This window comes from Tigriopus californicus, chromosome 11 (assembly GCF_007210705.1).
Source record: "Tigriopus californicus strain San Diego chromosome 11, Tcal_SD_v2.1, whole genome shotgun sequence".
Lineage (NCBI taxonomy): Eukaryota > Metazoa > Arthropoda > Copepoda > Harpacticoida > Harpacticidae > Tigriopus > Tigriopus californicus.
This window is the reverse complement of record NC_081450.1, coordinates 10,530,164-10,541,596: the sequence shown is the minus strand read 5'-3', so window position 1 is coordinate 10,541,596 and position 11,433 is coordinate 10,530,164. Positions and strand designations below refer to the sequence as shown.

Genomic DNA, 11,433 nt, shown 5'->3' with positions numbered 1-11,433 from the left:
AAAGTCGCAAATTGATATTTCTGGTCCGAGATCGATAAGGTCATCGCTCGATGACCTCTGATGATGGCATGCTCCAGAAAGTGAATCAATCATATGTTGTCTTTTAGGCAATATTCCTCGGACGATGAGGATGAGGTGTTGGTGGCCTTTGAACGGGAATCGGCGGCCGCGCCCAATTTGACCAAGAAACAAGTCCAACAGTTTGACAAGGTCAAACGAAGTCGACGCTATCTCGACAAGGACGTGGGTCCTGAATTGGACAGTCAGGATGACACCGAGGCCGAGGACCTCTTCCTCAATGAAGTCGAACTCTTCGAATCCGTCAAGGCACATCAAAAGCGCAAACGTCTCCGCAAACGCGTGCGTGTCGCCCCCGAAGTAAGTCGACTTTTGATTCACACGCTCATGTCGATTACCGGTAATGGTCCTGCCGTCCTAGTTGACTTGGTCCACAAATGCCTATGGGTCGGACCTCGATTCGCCTGATTTAGGGCGGAATTTTTGTTCGATCCACGTACCAAACTTGATGGCTTTTGTTCATGCCAACTCGAATGATTGAGACTATCTTGCTTTGAGTGAAATTATACGATGATTCGTTTGATGTGTTTATATGAAAATAATCATCCAATGGGTGATGCTTGGTGTTCCAAATTTACTTCGACTCGATCTCATTCATTTAAACTTCCACCTCTTATTTTCTTGCTTAGATCTCGGTCAAGAAAAAAGCCGCTGACCCTACTCAATCGGAGAAAGTTGAGGACGATGCCACTTTGGATGAGGATTCGACTTCCTTCCAAAAGTTCTCGGCCATTAAAAGCGGGCCCGGACGGAAAAAAGGGTCCAAAAACACTGGCCCACTCACCTTGGACCAACTCAAGGCCCGTCGAAAACGGCTGTGGGTATCTATTATGAAGAAGGAGATCTCGAAGGCCCAGAAAGCCCGCAATTACACCCAAAAGGAGAAGCTCACGAATAGCAAAAAAGTGGCGGCTCAATGCATGCGACAAGCCCGCCAAAAGGCCATGCAATCGCAAAGAGTCATGAAGGAATCCGTTTGGCGGGCCAAGAGGCTCACCCGCGAAATGCAGGCCTACTGGAAGCGATTCGATCGGGTCGAGAAGCAACAAAAGCGTCAACAGGAGCAAGAGGCCGAGAAACAACAGAAGATGGACCTTCAATTGCTTGAGACCAAACGGCAGACCAGGAAGCTGAATTTCCTGATCACGCAGACCGAGCTCTACGCTCATTTCATAGCCAGCAAGATTGGCGCCGATAAAACCAACCAAGAAGCCGACATCCTGAAGAAGCTGGAAGATGAGGCCGAGGCTGGCAGTCGATTGGCTCAAATCGATGATTACAACAGTATGGAGGCCAAAACCCTGGCCATCAACAACGCTTCACAGGCTTGGGAAGAACACGAACAGAAGAAACGCAGTTATGACGTCAAGTCAAATGATGGCGGCGAAATCGTGGGCGGCGAGGCTAACGACGATCGAACCCAACCCTCCATATTCAACGGGAAACTGAAGGCCTATCAATTACGGGGCTTGAACTGGCTCATGAATCTCTACGACCAAGGAATCAACGGCATGTTGGCCGACGAAATGGGCTTGGGCAAGACCGTGCAAGCACTTTCCATGTTGGCCTATATCGCCGAAAAATATGGTCAGTTTGCGTTTGAAACGCCGTATGTCGATTTGTTCCAAGAGCCTCCTTCCTTCATGTGAATTGCCCTCATTTACAGAGATTTGGGGCCCATTCCTGGTCATCACCCCCGCCTCAACGTTGCACAATTGGCAGCAAGAAGTGGCCAAGTTTGTGCCATCTTTCAAATGTGTCCCATATTGGGGCTCACCCCAAGAGCGGAAAGTTCTACGCCATTTCTGGGATCAGAAGGAGCTGAACACGAAGAGTGCTTCGTTTCATCTCGTGATCACAAGCTACCAAGTAAGTAGACGTGTCTTTATGTTTCGCTTGTGTCCTCTCTAATGCCAACTGAATCAATCGACTCAATATTCTACTTGGTTTCGCTTTTGGACAAAATCAACTCAATCTTCGAAGGAACTCGGAAATGTGATTGTTCACAAAGCCATCTTCGAAGATTGAACAATAACACGTTTCAATTTGGGGTTCAATTTTATTTTTCCCTGAGAGCTTGAGATTAGAGGGATGTTCTTAATTAACATGAGCCAATGGTGTTTACCTATTTGTGAACAGCGGTTTCTGTTGAGCAAACCATGTGATGAGACTTGTTTTCCCTCAATCTTAAATCTCTAATCAAATTCGTTAGAACTTTGAAAAGTTCAGGAAGCCAATCCAGTCGCTTTGTGAATGCCAATGTTTGTTATTGTCTTTCAACTGTGTTTTTTTTAAATGACTATTTATTGCTTGTTTAGCTTGTGGTGTCTGACTTCAAGTATTTCAATCGGATCAAGTGGCAGTATTTGGTTCTGGATGAGGCTCAAGCCATCAAGTCCTCATCGAGTCAACGATGGAAACTCTTACTCGAGTTCAAGTGTCGGAACCGCCTACTTTTGTCTGGGACGCCCATTCAAAACTCGATGGCTGAATTGTGGGCCTTGCTGCATTTCGTGATGCCCACATTATTCGACTCTCACGATGAATTCAACGATTGGTTCTCCAAGGACATTGAATCGAGTGCCGAGAACAAGTCGCAAGTGGATGAAAGTGAGTTTTTGCTTGGTTCATGTTTTCTGAGATGATACTTCATGGACGTGTTGATTATTTCAGAGCAAATCTCACGGTTGCACATGATCCTGAAGCCCTTCATGTTGAGACGAATCAAGAAGGACGTCGAAAACGAACTGACCGACAAAGTCGAGGTTCTAATGTATTGTCCATTGACCATTCGACAGAAACTGCTCTACATGGGATTGAAGCGCAAGATTCGGATCGAGGATCTCCTCCAAGGACTCGGATCTCAGTCACAAAACTCAACCCTGACATCAAGTCTCATGAACTTGGTGATGCAATTCCGAAAGGTTAGATATCCCTGCTAATATTCATTATTGGTCCACGGGATATGCTTCAAGTCCTCTCTAATGCCAATTGAATAGCTAATATTCTTTGTTGGTTTCGCTTTCGGACAAAATTGACTCGATCCTTTGAGTAAAACGAGATTCTTGATATTTTCGTTTCTCGCTCTCAGAAGATTGAACAATCAAATCTTCTCGAATTTTTGTTTCGTCAAGAAGGCAAAAAATTACCCGTACTCATTCTTCATCCTCCAATCCTCAGGTATGCAATCACCCTGAATTGTTTGAAAGACGAGAGGCCCGCTCTCCTTTTGTGATGAAAATCGATCCCTTTGTGATGCCCAAACTCGTTTTCCATGAAAACATTCATTCCGGTGCCATATCTACCAACAATCACCTCTTGTACAACAAACTCTCCGTTTTCAACCCGGTTCATGTCCATGAATCACTAAAGCAACGTCGCAGCCATGGTAAGAATCTTCACCTTCACGTTCCAGGTCAAAAATCAGATCCTCTGATCATTCCAAACCCTATTATTTTGAACATTACAGAACGGCTGGACGTGTGTGATAGCTCATTCTCGTACCTTCGCTTTGTGGACGTATCGATAGGGGAGCAGTACGATCTGTGTCTGTCTCTTCTCAAGAAATTCGTCCATCTGATTCGAACCCATCAACGTCTGAGAGTGGCTCAATTGGCGGAACTATTCCACGAGAATCCTTGCAATCCTTCATCTCATCACCTGAACTCGTTGCTCCTTGGATCGAGACTCAAATCCGCAACCACCAACTCGGAACTGAGAAGTCTCATTTTCACGCACAACCAAGACGATCAGGTCTTGCAACACTTGGATGTGACATTGAGCTCCATGCCAGAAACCATCAGTCATCGACTGATTCGCACCCGTCAAAAGCTGATCAGTCATCGGAGGAAGAAAGCCATGGAATCGGCTGCCAAAAACTGTGATAAGGCCCCTCTTGATCCAGTCATTGTCGTGGATGAAGATGAGATTCACCAACGTCTGGTCGATGAAATCGATCACGTGGAACGACCTTCGCTCCTTTTAAAGTGCCAACCCTGTTCTGTGCCCAGCTTCCTATTGGACACGTGCCCAAATGTGGCTACACCTGGTCACGTTCAGTACGTTCAGGATCGGTTGGCCGCCTATAAGCTGGATGATCATATTCAGTGCAATAGTCAGGAGGGTCGGGATATCGTGCTGTTTGGTTCCCCAGAGCTCAGACTTCATTGGGAGCGAAGTCGACGAGAATACTTCCATCCGGTCTCGGTCGGCGGTATTCAAGCCTTGAAACCCTCGCGTGGCTGGTCGAACATAATCATCCCTGACAAGCAAACTTTGGTGACGGATTCGGGGAAGCTCCACGTTCTGGATGGATTGCTCACTCGACTGAAAGAGGAAGGCCATCGGGTCCTGATCTATTCGCAAATGACGCGAATGATAGACCTGCTAGAAGAGTACATGGTCCATCGGAAGCACACATTCATGCGATTGGATGGAAGTTCCAAGATCTCGGAACGACGAGATATGGTGGCAGATTTCCAACAACGTTCAGACATCTTTGTGTTCTTGCTCTCAACTCGAGCTGGAGGATTGGGCATCAATCTCACCGCGGCTGACACGGTAAGTCCATCTTAAGTTCTGATGATTCAGATTGAGGATTGAAAATTAGGTTGAACAGTTTGCGGCAGAATTAACGTTACATTTTCCGCTGACAACCCGGAAACCGGAAACTGATTCGAGCAATTATCTGCACCAAACGCCATAATTCATTGATCCAACAAGCAAGTTTTTTTCGTCTTTAATTGTAGCGTTGTAAAATTTATGGCCATGTGGGACAAACAATAAATTGCAACCTCCCAAAAGAAAAGCTCCACTTGTGGAAATCCCATTTATGACGATTGCAATTTTTTTGAATGATCGTTCGAGGTATTTCATATTTTACAGCCTAGAAAACACTTTTCTTTCGCTTTCTTTTTGCTGAATAGATAGAGGGCCTAAATCGTAAATTGTATCGTTCACTCTGGGAATTCTAACCTGACGATCAATTTTGACTCATGTTTCAGGTAATATTCTACGACAGCGATTGGAACCCAACGGTGGATCAACAAGCCATGGACCGAGCTCATCGTTTAGGTCAGACGAAGCAGGTGACCGTGTATCGACTCATTTGCAAAGGAACCATTGAAGAAAGGATCCTCCAAAGAGCCCGAGAAAAGTCAGAGATCCAAAGGATGGTCATTCAAGGAGGAAGTTTCAAAGGCAAACCGGGCGAGCTCAAGCCCAAAGAAGTTGTTTCGCTCCTGCTCGACGATGACGAGATCGAGAAGAAATACCGAGACAAGGAGGCCGAGATCAACCACGACATCTCGGATTCGCCCCTCCCAACCAAGAAACGAAGACCTTCGGAGTCTCTGGAGCCTGAACCAAATGCCAAGAAACCCAAGTTTGAAGACTCCCTGTTCAATATTGACGACACTAGTCAGCTGAGTGTAGACAGCCCCGGGCTAACGATTGACGTGGATGCCATGAGTGACGTGACTTCCTCCCGAGGCCCGACACGTCCTCAATCCCCCATTTTCGACTTCATGGGCGAGAAGCTTGGTCCCAAGCGATCCAAACGAGGAACCGGTGGAAAACGGGGTCGCCCACGAGGTTCCAAAAACAAAGGCCGAGATGAGATGGAACCGGCTAGTCAAGAAGTGAGCGCTATTCTCATACCGAACGGAGTGATTCCTCAAAATCCGCCCATGAAACGAGGCCCAGGTCGTCCCCGAATCAAACCGGGCGGAGGACCATTACATCAGGGAACAAGGGGTCCACCACCCAAACAAGCCAAACCATCGAAGCTTAAGAGCAAAGGCCTACCTGCGGCTTTAGCGGCCACGTTATCTGCTAAATATAATAATAGTGGCTCAATGAATGCCGCTTCCCCTGGATCGTCGGGACCGAAATTCTACACGGATTCATCCAATGCGTCGTCTTGAGATGGACAAAGGAAATGTAGACGTCATATGTTACAAACACACACAAACAATGTGGTTCTCAACTCTTTACCTCACAGTATTTATACACATCAAACTTCGTGTTGTTCTCAAAAGAAAGAAATCGCCTGTAGTTTCGTTTGTTGAACTGTTGTTGAGCAGGTAAACCAATTCGGACCGAAGGAGAAATATAACCTAACTATATAGTATATATAATGCCCATCTGCCGTTAGTTTACATCGTGGTCGCCAATCGAAATACAAAATCTCCATCAACTCAGACGCAATTACGTAATTTGTCCGCCTTTGACCCATTTCCCCCGGGAGGAAGTATATCGTCGTATTCAACACGAACCTTCCGAATGATCACATCTCTCCTCCCAACCCTGCTCAAGCTCCGCACTGCCCTGGAATCTACTACATCTGTCCCCATTGCACTAGCTTCTTGCGCTGGGCACGGTTCGTCTGTCCATTGCTACTATGCCACCGTCGACTGTCTTTTAGTGGCATTCTTGCTCCAAAGGTGCCTTTCCTTTGCTCAGCTCATGAGTTCAGGATTCGCTAGGCTTCGCACAGTCCATCCAACGTGACAGAAGGGAAAGGAAGTGTCTTTAGTCGTCTTCTTCCAACTTTGCCAATGTTCAACAGAGTGTTCAGGATTTGGATATTTTGAGGCTGTGTGATACACCCTCCACATTATTGAAATAAGAATTGTGATTGGTGACCCCTCCTGAGCATCTGTTGAACATCAGTGGAACAAAGTTCGAAGCCATGTCTAATATATCCACGTTATGGGTGTTTGGCTACGGATCGTTGTGTTGGCATCCCGGATTCGAGTACGGAGATCAAGCCAAAGGACACATCACGGGGTTCGCTCGGAAGTTTTGGCAAGGCAACACCGAGCACAGAGGAACCAAGGATAAGGTACTTATTCACTTCATGCAGGTTCAGACTTTGAAAGAACATGAGAAGTTCAAAGTCTAATACACTCGCATGGCCTTGAGCAGAAATCATGAATGAGGACCCCATATGTCTAAAGTGTATGTGTTATTCATTTTAGGACTAGACGTTAACTGCCTTGAGTCTATATTTACAATTTACTAGAACAACAAATGGTCAACGTTTAGCTTGGAGACGTGTGATGCCAAATTACCAATGCAACGTGGCTGATGCAATGCGTGCCTGAAGCTACGTCAAACCTTTCCTTCGTGCGTGGAAGCCCTCCAGGGGCTTTCCTAGAAGAGATCAGAGTTTCTGGTACACTCTACACTCTGCTGCGCTATTTTTAGTTCACATGGCGTTTGAGTGGTTCGTTGGTTAGTTAGTTGTGCGTTCAAAGCAAAGTATCAAGTGGCTTGGTTGGAGTGACTTTTCTCTGACAAGCCCTCTGGTTAGTTGGTTCATTGAGGTCTCAATTTAACGTCGTCCATGGTTGGTTGCAGTCCTGAAATATCGAGGTTCTTGACGCTCTGGTCGCCTTAGGATGGTCACAATTGGACTGGACAAAGGGGAAGACCATGACGATTTGGAGTTCCCAGAGGCCAAGCTAGATAGAACTGGATTTGCTCTCACATTTACTGTTGGTTGAGAATTGACCACATCTTTCCCTTCTTCTGTATTTTCAGCCAGGACGAGTTGCTACGTTGGTTCAGGAGCAAAATGTGAGTAAAAATCGTCAAATTTGTCGCTTCAGCATATCGTTAAAGTGTATTTAATGGTTAGTCGTCTGTTAAAGTTTATACGCACGTAGCATTTGTTCGAAATCGCGTGAAGACGGCTACAAAAGAAACAAATGTGGTCGACCTTTTTTAAGATCTCTCCCTCTCGAGGGCCGACCGACATTGTCCATTCTGGGAGGAAATTTTCAAGTCGCACAAGCAACATCCTCAAAACAATCATACGAAACGAATGAAGGACAAAGGAGATGAAGTCCAAGGACATTTTGAAGAAAGTGGGTAAACACTTGGGAAAATATCGGTCATTTGAATTCAGATATGCAAAAGCAATTGCTATCAATACTCACCCTGGTCTTTAAAGTCTATAAAGGTTCTTTGCTAGATCTCTCTCCCCTAGAGGCCTGTGATGGAACGATTAAATACTGTGGCATCTTATTTATCTTAAACTACTTTTAAAACACACGTCCTGTGTGTTCACAATGTCCGTTTTCGTGTTTCTGATCTACAGTTACTTTGATGTTGTGACGGTGAGTCATAGAAGTTGTTTTAAAAAAAATCAGAAAGGGTTAAAAGAGCCTACCTTTCTTTTTCAATAAGCCCACCCTTAGTAGCAATGACAAACTCAAAACGGGGTCTAATAGAGGCAGAAGCCCAAACAAAATTTCTCCCTTGGGGGTTATCCAGAGGCCATCTTTGTGAAGAGACCTGAAGAGAGATCACATTTTTTGAAAGATGGCGTTAGTCAGACTGTTTATTGTGTCCCACAAAACAATAAACTGCAGACTGGGATTAGGGATAAACTAATTCTCATAAAAAAAAAAAAAACTCATGTTTCTGCCTTTTTAGTGCATCAGTCAAGTTTTTTTTTCTAGTTTTAATGGCAACCTATAAAGGTTTGGGCCAAAATAGTGTGTTTTCTACAGAAAATCAATAAAGTTCATCGTGTTTTGCTCGTCCATACTGTAATGGGCAAAATAATCGGTCGATATGATTTAGTCCAGTTTTGGAATAGTCCTTGACTGATTGCGAAACATTGATACTAATATTATAATACTACTTTTCAGGCCATCACCCATGGAATGGCCTTCCAATTAAAGGGCGAAAAGGCTCTTCAGTATTTGGAGCAACGTGAATGTAAACTGGGCGGCTACATCTCGTTAGTCACAATGTTCCATCCCCGGGATTGTGATAGGGAGTCGTTCCCCGTGCTTCTATACATCGCCACCGAGAGTAATGAGCACTGGATGGGCCCAGCTCAGGATCACGATATCGCTGAACAGGTCAGTTTCGCGATGCCCATGGTCAAAATCATCCCTTTTTAAGGACAAGACAATGATTAGGTACTCGTATAATCGTCTGATTTGCAAACGTTTCAGGTTGTGAATTGCTCGGGAAGAGCTGGTCATAACGTGGAGTATGTGCTCCGATTGGCCGAATGGATTCGGAAGGAGATTCCAGAGACCCAAGATGCCCATTTATTCCAGATTGAAAGTCACATTCGACTTAAAATCACAGAGCGGAAATTGTGCCTTCAGGCCTTGATGGGCGAGAAGAAAGCCAATATTTTGGAAGCGGAGTCCGAATCGAATGCCACCACGAGTGGGGCGAGTGGGGATTCCTTTGCTTTCAGTAAATGTGTCTGCCGGAACAAACTGCGTTGCCTCAAGTTATAGGATTATCGACTCTTCGCCACGTATTGATCATGACTCTTCCTCCTCAAACGAATGTCCTAAGCTATCAAGTCTGCAAATCAACCAAGAAAACGTCTTCATCATGTTCCTCCAATTTCCACCTTTCATCCGGGCTAGGATAAGTCCGATGAGATTCATTCAGTCTTAAGTTATCAAGGTTTGCGCCTAACTAAACACGTAAACACACCATTCAGATGCTTGTTGGTCTTGCCATGACGGGCCTTTTTGCCAAGAATAATAAAAAAAAGTTAGAAAACGATAGAGCAATGCATTAAAAGAGTGCGTTCTTGATTCATCTGACACACCTTTCCGTTGATGTCTTCCATGATATCACCATTGTTGAAACACCGAAGTTTAAAACCAGAGCTGGATGGCGCTACTTTTATTACTGATAACTAGACTATGAAATAAATCAATCGTATTTCAAGCAGAAATCGGAGTGAGTTTCACTAACCGGTTTCTTCACAATGCCTTGGTTCAGCTCTTTCGCACATCACACATCCGAACCGTCAACCTTCTGCAATTTCTGCTCGACGTGGAAAGACATGGAATACTCCCTGGGAAAGAGCAAATTTTGTAGCAGCCTACTGATAACAGTTACCTAGTTTTTATTCCGGTTTAAGGTTAAGGAGAATAATTGTAAAACTTACAAACATGACGGGTTCTTCAAATGTAAAATTTGCTGCCCACTAGTAGGCTGATTAACCCGTAATTTTCCATATGCTGGTTTAACGCTGGACTAGCATAGGTTCTAGAACAAAATTCTAGACCAACCTTGCATTCTCAAGCAAGATCATTTGCAATTGGTAATTAAGCCATTAAAAAAACATTGAGACTGCAGGGTATTACTTTCCCAGTAATTTTGTGAAGTCCACAAGCATAAAACCTATATCGTAGCTTTACTTCAATGGAGTTGATTTCCGAATTTAGAATGTGCCTTAACGATAAAATGGAAATTTTGAATGAGGAAAGCTTTAATTGCACCATTCTATGCCAATTCTTGGCATTCAAAATTCAAGATTTGCTTTGCCCGGATGCATCGAAGAGGCTATTGATTCAAGCGTTATCTTAAAAACACGTGGTCACAAGGAATATGGCGCGAAAAGTCAGCGTGGCCGAGGCATGAAGCCGAGAAACATTTGAAATAAAGATGACGCAACTCTGATGTCAGATAAATGTCGTCAAGCAACGAACAGAATATTCAAAAACTGTAACGGGCATTTTTTTAACAGATGCTAAAAATCTTGAAACAATTCACCTCTTCGATATTAAGTTAATTCAGTTCTTCGTCATCTCTTTTCCGCTACCCAATTGTATCTCCACCACGCTTTGTTTGCTCGAAGGAGAATGGAGATTGTGCGTTGTTCTGGTAGTTCATTCAGTTTGTCGCTGAATGCCCACCAAGCGTGTGAAAAGGGCAGGGCTGCCGTTTAGAGCTATTAAAGGTCTTATTTCATAAAAGTGGCCAATCATGGTCAATGAATTTATCGATTACACGTCCATTTTAGTGCCACGGGGAATCTCAACTCGAGTCCGTGCACACCGAGTCTATTACTCCAAGTGGGAGAAAATGAAAGGATTCGCCATGAAAGATGTTTAATTTTTCGTTAGACCTCTTCAGAATGCGACTTAACTATAAAAAAACTAAGCTGTGACAGATGATTGCAAAAGTGTTTGCAAAATTCGACCATCGAACTAAAAGTTATACTTTAAAGATGTCAACTTTTTGGTTACAAATGCTCTCCATTGAGCTATTACAAGAGATGAAAATTAAATTCGATCCTTGGAGGTGTTCTTAACACCTATCCAGTTTTTTTAAATTCATTTTGATAGTTAAAGTTCAAATTGCACTTGATTAAACAAGATCCATAAATCCAAGAAATTTCAGTTACGGGGATTTTAACTTTTTTGAAAATTCATACTTTTTGGGTTTCGTTTTTTGCCTTGTTAATGAAAAGCATTGATTCATCAAATTATGTGGCTCTCTTCTATTGTTCTACTATTTCAAGAAAAAGACAAGATTACTCTGTTGAATGTTATAAATGCTTGAGCTTATGTTGTAGAGTTA

General features: G+C 44.0%; 2 protein-coding genes across 2 annotated transcripts in view; both read left to right on the top strand.

The window, feature by feature from the left end:
* LOC131890418 (chromatin-remodeling ATPase INO80-like) overlaps positions 1–6,280 on the top strand; it is a 7,660-nt gene extending 1,380 nt beyond the window's left edge. The window contains exons 2-9 of the mRNA XM_059239756.1: positions 108–378; positions 708–1,665; positions 1,745–1,947; positions 2,397–2,688; positions 2,752–3,002; positions 3,259–3,466; positions 3,548–4,638; positions 5,082–6,280. Of these exons, the coding sequence (XP_059095739.1) occupies positions 108–378; positions 708–1,665; positions 1,745–1,947; positions 2,397–2,688; positions 2,752–3,002; positions 3,259–3,466; positions 3,548–4,638; positions 5,082–6,002 (4,195 nt within the window). The 3' untranslated portion in view covers positions 6,003–6,280. The remainder of the gene's footprint in view (positions 1–107; positions 379–707; positions 1,666–1,744; positions 1,948–2,396; positions 2,689–2,751; positions 3,003–3,258; positions 3,467–3,547; positions 4,639–5,081) is intronic.
* Positions 6,281–6,536: 256 nt separating this feature from the next.
* LOC131890426 (putative glutathione-specific gamma-glutamylcyclotransferase 2) lies at positions 6,537–9,626 on the top strand. The gene is made up of 4 exons (XM_059239765.1): positions 6,537–6,922; positions 7,624–7,659; positions 8,739–8,954; positions 9,051–9,626. Exons 1-4 carry the CDS (start codon positions 6,770–6,772, stop codon positions 9,345–9,347), a joined length of 702 nt encoding a protein of 233 aa, XP_059095748.1. The 5' UTR covers positions 6,537–6,769; the 3' UTR covers positions 9,348–9,626.
* The last annotated feature ends 1,807 nt before the right edge of the window (positions 9,627–11,433 follow it).